Raw genomic sequence first — 13,059 nt, forward strand, 5'->3', positions numbered from 1 at the left:
AGGAATACGAGCAGATGAAGTATCTTAACGTGGCACCCACATGCCAAAGTTGTCCAAAGCAACGGGCATAACCCTGATTTTTTATGTGGGTTTAGGATTTAAGACCGTGTTCACACTCATTTCCTCCTGCTATTGGTCAACTTCTAAATTTGCAGGGCACTTGATCAGTGTTTGTATTATGCAAGACATTAGGAGATATTAAGCGGGAGAAAAAAGAATTTGATGTCCAAAACATTTTGGACAATGCTGAAACAAAAGTAAATAGATCTCTCTGGTACAGGACTTCCTTTAACTTACCAATGGGCACTGTGAGCTCTCAAGAGAGGGGATATGGAGCACAGCATTTCTCATACTCATTTAATCACAGAATCAGTTTTTCAAGAATCCCACAATACAGCTTTCAGAAAGGCTGATCTAGCACTTTCTAACAATAAACAATGGCAAGAAAGATGCCACTATTTTTTGTGAACAGGCCATCTTCTGAGTCATGAATCAGGCCAGACTCAGAAGTGAACTTGGTTCTCATATCATCACAATGACTTTTCCCTGGGCTCCCCATCTGAAATGTGAGGAATAATTATACTGCTCTGCTTCCCAGGGTTGGTTTTTTTTTTCTCATTTTTAATCTTGTGATTGTGTTGCATATTAATCACCAAAACAGGTTCTCAGTCCAAGTGGCCAGGCTTCAAAATCACTGGTGCCCTTGCAGCCTGGATGAAGAGATGGAGAAAACATGAACCAGACGCCACTCAGAACGTTTTTACATCACCAGTTTCTAGGCCATTATGATAAAGTCAAACCGCAGCCAAGATAAGGGATGAAGAGAGGCTCTCCTTTAGTAACTCACTTCTGGAGGGAGGCCCCTTAGTCACACACACCACTTGTATCTGAATCTTGACTCACCTTTTCAACGTGGACTTTCTAAACGAAATTCAAAGAAACACAGGAGGTCAGGGGAGATTCCCTGGATCTACAGGGAAGAAAGAAAAGGCAGCACCAGCAGAAGATTTCCCTTTCTCTACAGAGAAAGAACCCATTACAGAGCTAGTGAGCAGGGGAAATAGCTTTCCTTTCAGTGCAACAGCTTTCCAGGAAAAGTATCTCAACATATTTACTATAAAACAATTTAATTTCCCTGTCCCATCACCTGCCACCCCATCCTCATCCCTGCAAAAAGCCCACAGATTGTGGATTTCCTCTCATTCTTGGCAGAGTTACCAGAAGAAATATAATACCCCCTTCGGACTGCTCCCAACAGCTGCTGGAACAAGAGGGGGAGCTGGGGGTAACCTTCCAAAGCTGCCTCTAAAAATGACCATTCCCCCTGCCAAACCATGCAGTCAGTGAACACAAGACAGCCCTTTTTCTACTTTCTTAAAGGGGAGATCCCAAAAGCAAGTGTTCCCTGGCCCCAAATACTGGCCTTCAGCCCAACTGTCCTCCTCATCTTAACTCTAAGCTGGCACTTCTAATACCTAATTCTTCCTTAACATGCACTTCTTAAAATAATCATCTACTTCTCCACTAGCATTTTTGGCTAGTTTAACCTGCCAATATCCAAGTTAGGGTTCTTATCAAACTCCCACTCAAAGTAATATATCCTTGTCTCTGTCCACCTCCAAAATACTACATTCCTCAGGTGTGCATGCACACGTGCGCACGCGCACACACACACACATCTCCTTTCAGGTCAAGAACCTTCCTACAAAAACACCAAGGAACAAAGTCAGCAATGGTAAGGTTGCACTGTACCCCAGCCCTTTTCCCCTTCCCCAACATCATCTACACTAAATACACCTCAGTTCTGTCTAGAAAAGCCCCACTGCCAGGCAGCAGAGAAACTTCCAGTTAGCCTTCAGCCTCTCAGCTGAGACCACCAACAAAGAAGTTCATGAATGTCAACTGGGGGCACAGGCAATATCTCTCTTTGCTGAGGAGAAACTGGACAGAGCCTCCAGCATCATTCCCCAAAGGTGACAGCCGGGGCTGAGTGAAGACCGTGAAAACTGTACAAGAGCTGGGGGAGAAAATATAATGCAAGGAATGATTTGGAATCAGGGGCAGGAGAAGGTGGAGGCATGAACTGGCTGACCCCAAATGTCTTTTCCATCTCTAACTCCTATGATTCTTTGACCTCCAATTTTGTGCTGCGAACAAGGAATGGAAAGTCAACAGACGTGGTGATGTTTTGAAAGAGCCTGGCAGTCTGCTCTTGTCATTTAGTCGCCTTTGCATGTATTTTTTAAGGTGTCTCCATGCCCTGTCTTCATTTCACAGTTGTCACCTTTCTCAGCAATTTGAGCTCATGTCAAATACCAAAAAAGAAGGAGAAGAAGAAAGAATGTACTGGCAATTAATTGTGGGCTAAAGAGGGGCAGACACAGGGGCCCATTGGGTGGCCCAGACTTTCAGGGAGGGCAATGTGGACAATTTGGATATAATGAAAAACTGACTTCAAGTTGAGACAAGGGAGTCAAACCTCTAACAAGAGATAAATTCTTTCTCCAGACAGTCTCATACTCAGTTTTAGATACAGGTGAAACCTTTACATGATTCAAAATTCATAAACACATTCTTAATTAGAACAAACATCTTGCTTCTACTGATTATACCTTAAATTCTAATACTTGTTCAAATCTGAGCAAGACTGCTAAATAAAAAGGTCTTTTCTCAAGAATAAACCAAATCTTTGGATTTTCAACTTCATCTGATGGCCAACACACCTGAGATACATTCTGGAGTTTATCAAAAATCTGTTTCTGTAGATCAGAGTGTGGGGGCATGTCAATTTTCACTGGAAATTCAAAACTCAACTTTCTCCTTGTTTTTCCAAACAATCTCATCTTAAATATTCAAAAGTTATTGGAGCCTGGCCTCAAGCAGAGTCTACCTGAAATTCTCCCTGTTCCATGGTTCTGAGTTAGGACCAGAAACTAATTCAATGCCAGGGTTACTCGAGAGTTAAAGTTAAGCTGCCACACAAAGATAATCCTTTTCTATGTCAAACACTTAAAAATAATTTTTTTAATGTGTATGCTTCATCAGTAACCTCACTGCCAGTTTGATTTCAAGCAGCTCAAGCACAATCTTTACCTAAGATGAAGGGGCTAGACATAGAAAACTGAAAGTAAGAAACAGTATTGAAATACTTGCAGAGATTTCATTCCAACATGAACTATTTATCTTGTAGATTATGAGGACTTTGGGTTTCTCCATGATTCTGCCTTCAAAGTTAGAAGAGTCATCCCCTACTGTTTGAGTTTTACAGACTAGAAAGGAAATAAGCAGCTTCCATATTCTCACAGTCTTGAAGGAAAGTCTTCGAGTTTGCATTTGGAGGTACTGACTGCACTAGACCATTTCCTGTTTCCACAGGTGTATTGTTTTATTTATTTCAAATATGTAAACTGAACTCACTTTTATTAACTCACAAAACCATTCAAAACAAGGCCTTTCCAAAAAGTTGAAAATAAATACAGCCATATATGAAACCTTTCAATGAACTGGAGAACAAGAAAGTGATTGCTTTCTAGGTACCGTAGAAAGATGAAGGAGAGAGCCAAAGTTACTTTATGTTGCTGTTTTTTGAAAATCACTGTTAAAGCCTTAAAAGTAACCAGTGAGCAATGTCTTTTCTGTTCAGAGTTAGGAAACTTTATGCTTTCTGGGTCAAAAAAATGCTCTTAGGTGCAATCATTTTAAAACAAACAAACACACTCTGCTTATCTGTGTCCATCTCACCACTTTGGACGTTAATCATCACTGAAATAGATACCCCAGTCCCTCAGCCTCAAAGAGCTCCAAGCCTACAAGACCCTGGCTAAGGAATGAATGTACATGCCAGGGCAAACACCTCAGAGCCTGACTCCCTAAACACCTATTGTTAATTCTAGGCAAATCTATGACAGGCAAACGCAAGAGAGAACCCAGGTAATGCTCAAAGGATATTTGAAATAAAACTCAAGTTTGAAAACATACAGGACTTACTTTACGAGGGAGATGATCAAGAGAGGTAAAAGTATTTAAGATAAGACTGCAAAAGTATTTTTTAATAGATTTACATACATGGGTATACTTTTTTCTTTCCATTCCTTGCTTTTGTTAACTTACAGTGTCCAAATTTACAATTAGCACCTTTGCTCTTCCACCTGTCATACTGTCTAACTTCTTGCATTTAGCCTATATTATAAACTGACAGAGTTAAATTTCATTGTTTTGTTCTTGAAGACTGAACTAGCTTAGTTTTGCCTCTACTCTTTAGGGAAAACTTGCAAGATTGCTATATGAAACATTTCCTTGATTTTTATATTAAAGATATTTCTATTCCCCCAGGATTCATAGAACTTTCAAACAAAACTGATTTTAAACCAGATGACGGACTCAAACTGTCTTTGTGTCCACTTGAAAAAAAGAAAAGCTCAGGAAACCTACCAGTGTTCACTGGTAGGGCAAGAGGCCTAAAGGGAAGCAAATTATTTGTTTGTGGTTTCAAAGTGGCCAAAATGCCTTCAAGCACAAGTATAAGACCATTAACAAATCACAAGGAACCAAAGCAGTTCATCTTACTCAACAAAGCTATGATCAGTTAGGAAGAGCCAAACTGAATGGGACTTGCCCTGGGCCGGAAGGTCAGTAAACCTTAGCAGTTTGTGTTTCTGAGAATTCAGGAGGCTCTTCGGCAGGGAGAGCAGACCTAAAGCCTACAGCTTCTGCTGTCCTGTTTCCAAAAACATTCAGGACAGGTGAGAGAAATTCAGCCATGTATGTGTTTTCCCCCACCTTCTGTCTTTAGGCAGCCTCTCTCTGTCAAACCATCTCCACTTTTGCTATATACAGACTGACTAGAGGAGAAACCACGCAACTTGAAAGTTCCATTTTACAACAATTCAATGAGTGCCTACTATGTGCTGAACACTGTGCTATCACTAACACATCACAATGGTTAAGCCTTGTTTTACTGGCTATGTTACTCTCATTCTTTATAGATGATAAAACTCTGGGGCAGTGAAGTTGTGTGGCTTCTCATAAAATGAAGTTTTGTGCTTATATAAAACTTGTCCTACTGTCCAGTGTGCAGTTAATTAGCCCAAAATATGAACTACAGCCCCGCCACAATCCAAACATCCATATTTTCACTGAACTTTGGGCCCAGGCTCCCTAATGCCCTAAGATGACTGGGGTACATGCCATCTCCCTCCAGGGATGATAACAGCCCCTCTTGGTGGGTTATCGTGTCTCTGCAGCTGTCCAAAAACAGACCACACTGGTAAACATTCTCTCCACCTGCTGTAACACGCATAACATTCTCCCTCAACTCAGAAAACATGAACATGACCCTGCTCTTTATCAAGTGTTATGGTAAAACAACTTCCTAGAAGGCTGGCGATACCACATCCTAGGATACAGGCAAGAAATCAAAACATGTGGCTAAAAAAATAACAAAGCCAAATCACCTGGCAGTCTCAACGCACTTTATACTGTAAACTCATTTTCATTTTGTTATTATCACTTACAGAATGCACACTCATTCACATTATCTCCCAGAGCACTTGAAAAGGAAAGAAAAATAAACAAATTCTTTCATTTGTTCATTCAGTGTCTATAAGGAGGGCAGTCTATGGCCATACTACCTTGAAAGTGCTCGATCTCATCTATAAGGAGAGCAAGAAAGCCAAATTTTGCCATGGCTGGACTGGGTTTAGGTATTTCAGACAACTGCTCTTCGAGGTCAACTGATATGTTCTCTGAAAGAGTTTTTCATTATAAGAAATGAAGATGGGCTTCCCTGGTGGCCCAGTGGTTAAGAATCCACCTTGCAATGCAAGGGACACTGGTTCAGTCCCTAGTCTGGGAAGATCTCAAACCTGGCAGGGCAACGAGGCCCGTTGAGCCTCTGCTCTGGAGGACATGTGCAACAATTACAAAAGCCCTAGAGCCTGTACTCTGCAACAAGACAAGCCCATGCAGCAAGAGAGACCCAGCACAGCCAAAATAAACAAATATATGTATATTTCTTAAAATTCTTCTAACAAAATGAAGGTAACAAGACTTATATGCCCCCTAAATCCCAGAAAATCATTATTATCAACAAAAAAATCATACTAGAAATATAAAAGTTAAAACAATAAGGTTCAAAATTTCCAAAAAATTTTAGCAATCCTGGGCATCATTAATAATACCCAACTGGAAAACATACTGAAAAAGAGATTGCATCACACCAAAAAAAAAAAAAGCATATTTAGGAATAGTAACAGATATGTAGTTACTTTACAGTGAAATGCACAGAAACTTTTGAAAAGGCACAGAATTTTTTTTTAGCTAGGGGGCTGAATGAGAATGGAGATGTCACACTCTCACACACACACAAATCACAAATCCAACAAGGAAAATTTAACCCTAACAGATATTACACTATCAAAAGGCAACAATATTTAAAATAGAATGGAAATGGAAAAATACATCAGTGGAACAAAATAAAGTTCAGATATAGACCCAATATATATACATACATATATGTATGTATATGTGACTATATACACACATAGATATATAAAGTCAATATCTGTCAAAGCAAGCTTTCTAAAACAAATTATTTTGTCTTTCTAAAGGGAAAGACACGAATTACTTAACAAAAAGTTTAGTGGTAACTAGGTAACTGTTTAGAAAAAAAGAAGGTTGAATTCAGGGCCCTTACACCGAAAGAAAAGTGATATTGATGAAAGTGTTGACAATCAAAAAAAATCAAATTATAGGAAAACCAGCAGAATGTCAAAGAGAAGATTTATTATGTCTGTGGGAGGAATCATAAATTTCTCAGTTTTGGAAGGGGAAGGAAAGATTTAAAAAAATCACACAAAAACTAGCATATTCTGATATATTTAAATCTAAAACTTCTATAGGCTAAAAACAGTGAAATAAAAAGAACAAACTGGGGGAAATATTTGCATCAAAGATGACAGATTAGATCCTAATATCTATGACCCACAAGGATTGTAATCTAAGAGTAGTGTCAATACCCCAATAATAAATGGGCTAAGACTAGGAAAAGACAATGTCATAGGTGAAACAAACACAGGGGAAAATACTTATCCTGCTAAAGGAAGGCAAAATAACAAAACTTTGAGATATCATTATATGTCCACTAAAATAGCAAAGATTTTTTAAATTCTTATATGAAATCACCACTAGTGCCACTGTAACTTGGTACAATGCCTTTTTACAAACCATAACCTTTGACTCAATAATGCCAATCTTGAGAATTTATTCTAAGGAACCAATTCAAAAAGACATGTATTATACAGTATCTGACATATCTCAATAAAGCTGTTACCAAAAATGCATTGAATTATTCATTTCCTTGTTATCTATGACAGCAAAAAGCTGGATACAGCATGAAAGTCTAATATTAGAGGAAAGTTTTTAATCTCATAGTACAGCCCACAAACATTATGTACCTATTCTGCTAGATCAGTAGGATAGCAACTAAGTGGGGGAAGAAGTGTGCAAATGAAAAGCAATTTTTAAAACTGAACAGATGCCTAGAGGTGATGATATTATAACTTTTTATGTTTTACACCAACTTTTCTTAATGTTGCTATATTGTATTAAAACTATCTTAAAAAATTTTTTAATCCAAATTGGATGGAGTTGGGTGCAATCAGAAAGTTTTTACTCCATTTCCACACATTTTCTCCCCTTCCTATGTAACAGCTTACATGATTAAGTTCTGCATTCACAGGCTTCAGATCCTACTTAGAACAGGCCAAATTACAATACCATGCCTTCACGTACAGTCTGTACCTCATCCAACTCCCTGCCATAAGCAAGTACCCTTATTGTGTGTCATTCTGCCTCCATCAAGTCATAAATTATCGCTGACACTTGGACCAAGGGCCTTTTTTTTTTTGGAGTGTGAGCCCTTTTCTCCATATTTGATTTTATCAGAGCCCAGAAGCCTAACGGAGTGAGAGGGTGAATGTCCACAAAAACGTCCTGATAGACCACACAGGGGACATGAGTCCTACACCTGTATGAGAGGAGGCCTCTAAAGCCACAGACCAGCCGGGCTCCTCTGGCGCTGAGGAACCCAGGCGGTCAACGTCTGCGAAAAGGCACATTTAACAGCTGAAGAGAGTGCTTAAGATGGCTAATTGTGAGGAGCTGCCCACAGAGAGGGTGCTGACTAAGGGAGATGCTCTTGGGAGGTTTCCTCAGATGGAGGCCTCCGAGAGGAACTGGGTGCTCGGGAAGGGGACGGGTTTGGACCTCGGAATTCAGGGTACGACACGGCCCCAGGCCGACCAGGCCGCGGCGCCCCGCCCTTTCCCGGGACGCGGGCCGGCCTGGGGCGGGGAGCGGGCGGGCGCTTACAGGTCGGTGCCGAGCCGCGTGAAGCCGGAGTTGAGCGAGGCCCGGGCTATCCGGCGCCAGAGCAGGTCGCAGCTGGTGAAGCGCCGCAGCCAGCGGCACACCTGAGCCAGGCGGCCGAGGGCCTGCATGTCCAGGTAGGAAAAGATGAGCAGCAGCAGCTCCTCCGGCAGGCACAGGAGTGCGGGCCCCGCGGCTGGGCGGCAGGCTGGCTCCCGGGCCGCCGCCGCCGCCTCCTCCTCAGCCGCTGTCGCCATGGCCGCCCGTGTCCCCGCGAGGCGGCCCCAAGCCTGACTCCCTCGTCCCTGTGCTCTTGCCGGCCTGGCGCCCTCCCGCCTCCCAGTCCTGACCCTCCATTCCTCCTTCTTCCCCTCACTTCTCCCTTTGGCCTCCTTTCGCGCCCCTGCGCTCCCCTCATCTCCCCTGACGAGCCTTCTCGCCCCTTCCTCCACGCTTCCGCCTCTCTCTCCTGCCTTTCCTAGGCCTGCACTCGGTCCCGCCTCAGCCCCCAGCCCCGTTTCCTCCTTCGCCTGTGGCCGCTCCGGCTTTCCTTCCGCTCCGTTTCCTTTTCCGCCTTGCCCTGCTCCCGCTTTCCCCTTCCCCTTCCTCCGCTTTCCTCTCGCGGCTCTCCCTTCCTCCTGCAGTTTCCTCGTCTCCCCGCTCTCGCCCTCGCCGGGCCCACCGTTCCCGGGGGCCCCCACGCCGCCCTGGCTACCCATGAGCGGCCGCGGGGCCGGCCCGACGCGGAGCCAAGCCCGAGCCGCCGCCACAGCCGCCGCCCTGGGAGGAGGCGACACCATGCCGGACCGGGTCACATGGGGCGGCGCGGGCCGAAGCCTGGGCCCGCCCCTCACACCCGAGGCCGTGGAGCGGCTTCGTAGTGCGGGCGGGGTCGTAGAACGGCCCCCTCCCATGCCCCGGGCCGCCCCGAGCGTGTGCCGGAAACACAGCGTGAGTTCATCTAGCACGTGAGGCCCACCAAGCGCCTGGTTAAGACCGCCCGAGAAGCTTCTGCCTTCGAGCAGCAGCTAGTTTGAGGCCCTGCCCTCAAGAAGCACCCACTTGGGTGGCCCTCCCCCTCTCATACTCCTCTTCTACCTCGTCTGATGCCTGCTTTCCACAGGCCCTATACCAGGGCCTCATGAACTGCACCCCTAGAAGTTGGCAGGTTCCTTAGGCCAGGTTCTCACATTAGGTATATACCTCAGTTCTAGCAATGAGCTGGTATTTTTGACATTTTGGAAGACTGCAGTCCTCTAGGTCCTGCATCCACTCCCTGGTTATGGATAAGCAAGTGGTAAAGCTATTAGTCACCACCCAAGTGCCAGTGGATTCTCCAAGGTCATCCAGGAGCCCTTCCCCACACCATTCATTCCATTCACACTGCTACTGCTGCTGCCAAGTGGCTTCAGTCTTGTCCGACTCTGTGCGACCCCATAGACGGCAGCCCACCAGGCTCCCCCATCCCATTCACAAGGGTACCATTTTGAAGAGAGAGCTAAGAAAAGTCTACTGAAGTCCCATGCTGTCCCATACTGTTTCCTCTAGTCACATATGGCTTAGAGGCATTGAAAATGTGACTAGTCCAAATTGAGGTGGATTTTGAAGACTTATGCAAGATAAAGAATGTGAACTATCGTGTTAATAGTTTTATAATACATGTTGAAGTGATAAGATTTTTGATACATTGGCCTAAATATACTTTTGTAACTACTAGAAAGGTTAGAGTTATACATGTGACTTGAATTTGCGGCCCACATTTTTTCTATTGAACAGCACTGGGGAAGGCAATAAGATTTGCAGGTGGGGGAGGAAGATACCTATCCCTAAGTATCCTGTGCCTCAAACCCTAATAGTAAAAATTTTAGGGGTTTATTTTGTTTTTACATCTTAAGATCCATTTTCAGAAGAAAGAATGAATGAAATATCAACTCTGGAAATTATTCAATAGGTAGCATAAGGCAAGACCTAAGAGAGGAAGGACATTGCATTATGTCACCACAGAAGCATCATGTAACAAGGTCAGACCGGTATCTGGCTTTGCCCTAGAACTGCTTTTTGATCTTAGCAAAACAACAACAAAAAACCCCACCTATCTTGGCCTTTTAGTGTTCTCAGTCTGTAGTGGAGATAATGCCTCTGCCTTACTTTCGAGGGATAAATGAGATGATCCCTGTAAAATGCTTTGAACTCCTCTAAGAAAATTCTCAATAATAGTTACAGGTCAAATCCTGTTACAAAAAAATACCCTACAAAAGGTGTGTGTTTGGGGGAGGTACAACAAAGGCTTTGTGTAGAAAAAAGATTTCCAAACTCCAGCCAGTGGTTTACTTATTAAAAGCAATATTTGACATGACATTTCAGTACAACTGAAGAATTTAGACCATCTCTTAGAAATCATTATAAAGATATTTACTTATTTCATACTGTTAGAAGGCTGTTGAGGTAGGAATGCTGAATATTGAGGTAATATCAACTCAACATTTATTGATTTTGCTACAGTTGTATACTGTGAGCCACTCTGGAAGGAAAACAGATGAATATAGCATATGGTTCCTACATTTTGTCTTCTGATTGTGTTAAACATGTTTGTAATTTCTTACTGTTTATTTTTTTTTAACCATTTCTTTACACAGAGTAAAACTAAGTGATTCATCCACACTGTACCTTGTTTTCAGTAGAGGACTTGAAGGCACAGAAAATTGTTTAATTAAATCAAGTATTAAAATCCACAATCACACAAATGCAACTTATTCTTTATCCCATGTTGCCCTCATTACTGGAGAAATTAAACCATCACTTAAAAATATCACCTTCTTTTGCACCCAAACTAGAGATCAAGTGAGCTAAAATTTATGATTTACAAAATAAGCCAAAGTACTCACTATGCAGAAAGGCAAAGCCAAAATGGAAAATTGGCATATATTCTGTTATTTGGTGGTGATTTGGTGTATCCCTAAATTCCTAAGCTATTAAAAAAAAAAACCCTACAGTTTAGTTTCAACTCAGAGAAGCACCTAGAATTTTTCATCAACCCTCCCTCCCTCATAAAGCAAAAAAAAATCCAATGTGGGATTTAAACCAAACTTGAAAAAAACTACATCACAACAAACACTTTTAAAATTCTTTTTGGAGACAGATTATTTTAAAAAATCAGCTGGATGGGAATTTCCTGGTCGTCCAGTGGTTAGGACTCCATGCTTTCACTGCCCAGGCCCTGGGTTCAATCCCTGGTTGAGGAACTAAGATTCTACACACTGCATGGTACAGCCAAAAAAAGATAAAAAATCAGCTGGGACTGAAAAAAATGATTTGTAACAAAAGTAAATGCATATCTTCATGGAACACTGAATGGTATTTTATTATCAAAGAAAATAAACACGTTAATAGCTAGGAAAAAAAGAAAATAAAAAGAGTACACTGGACTTCAAGACATCTTTAGAAAATCATCAACTCCCTTGAAGTTTAAATCCAGGAAACAGTGAAATAATATGGGGGGGGCGGGGTTGAAATTTACATTTTTTAAAAAAAAATCTTTTCTTTATTTTAATTTGGCTGCACTTGGTCTTAGTTGCTGCATGTGGGATCTAGCTCCTTGTCCAGGGATCGAACGCAGGCCCCCTGCATTGGGAGTGCAGAGTCTTAGCCACTGGACCACCAGGGAAGTCCCTACCTTATTTTTAATAAGGCATTTTAAATTTAGAATTTGAATAATAAGTAAACTGTAAGCATTGGACTACTTTTAACTTAGAATGCCAAAAACATGAAATTCATAATATTCTATTTTTATTTTTTTTTACTCAAAAAAGAGAAAAGTTTTATTATTGAGTAAGCATTACACCATGCCTATCGCAGTTAATGACTAAAAAGATGTTAAATCAAAAAGAAATCTCACCCTTTTATAAAAAAATCTGGAACGCTTCACAAATTTGTGTGTCATCCCTGCACAGGGGCCATGCTAATCTTCTCTGTATCATTCCAATTTTAGTATATGTGCTGCCAAAGCAAGCACGCATAATATTTTAAAACATAAGACTCAATTTCTTTTTTCTACTTTTTAAATAGAAGATAGGTGATTTGCAATATCAATTCTAGGTGTATAGCACAGAGACTCAATATTTTTATAGATTATATTCCATTTTATTATAGAATATTGCCTATATTTCCTATGCTGTAAAATGTATGAGACTATGAATTTCACTGAGAATTCAGAAATACTAATATTAGTTTAGCTTCCCTAGTGGCTCAAAGGCTAAAGCGTTTGCCTGCAATGCAGGTAGACCTGGGTTCAATATTACTTTACCTTTAGAGAGGATTTTTAAGTTCAGATGTAAAGTTCTTTGTGTATGTCCATGTAACTGACTTGCATAGTAGTAATTATTGTTACAGGTATTTTATATGTTTAGGATTGTGAAAAAGCTAGAACTGTGTGTTCTGTACATTCTCGTAAACATAGATGACAATCTTAGGAAGGAGACTCCTCCCACATCCAATATGCCAGTGCCCGCATGCCTCTTAAGCCCTCAGGGCCCCAGCCTTTAACTTTAAAAGTAAGCAGATTTAGCAGGGGAATTATTCTGAGATGAATGAGAAAGAATGAGATTATTTTGTGAATGACATCTTAATAATAATAGCATATATTTATTGAGCACTGACTGTGTATCAAGCACTATTATAAGAGCTTTCCATGTA

General features: G+C 41.6%; 1 protein-coding gene and 1 non-coding gene across 6 annotated transcripts in view; both read right to left on the bottom strand.

Moving 5' to 3' along the window:
- The window catches only part of FBXW4 (F-box and WD repeat domain containing 4), an 88,376-nt gene extending 76,602 nt beyond the window's left edge, over positions 1 to 11,774 (bottom strand). For all 5 annotated transcript variants that reach the window (XR_011252037.1, XM_069566929.1, XM_069566927.1 and 2 more), the window contains exon 1: positions 8,371 to 11,774. Coding sequence is in view for 4 of the 5 variants with exons in the window: in XM_069566929.1 (XP_069423030.1) it covers positions 8,371 to 9,281 (911 nt within the window). In the remaining variant the exon portion in view is untranslated. The remainder of the gene's footprint in view (positions 1 to 8,370) is intronic.
- Positions 11,775 to 12,272: 498 nt separating this feature from the next.
- On the bottom strand, positions 12,273 to 12,379 carry LOC138428000 (U6 spliceosomal RNA). Its single transcript, XR_011252244.1, has one exon. It is a non-coding gene; the product is annotated as a U6 spliceosomal RNA (small nuclear RNA).
- Between the last annotated feature and the right edge of the window lie 680 nt (positions 12,380 to 13,059).

The sequence above is a fragment of the Ovis canadensis genome, chromosome 22 (assembly GCF_042477335.2).
Source record: "Ovis canadensis isolate MfBH-ARS-UI-01 breed Bighorn chromosome 22, ARS-UI_OviCan_v2, whole genome shotgun sequence".
Taxonomy (NCBI): domain Eukaryota; kingdom Metazoa; phylum Chordata; class Mammalia; order Artiodactyla; family Bovidae; genus Ovis; species Ovis canadensis.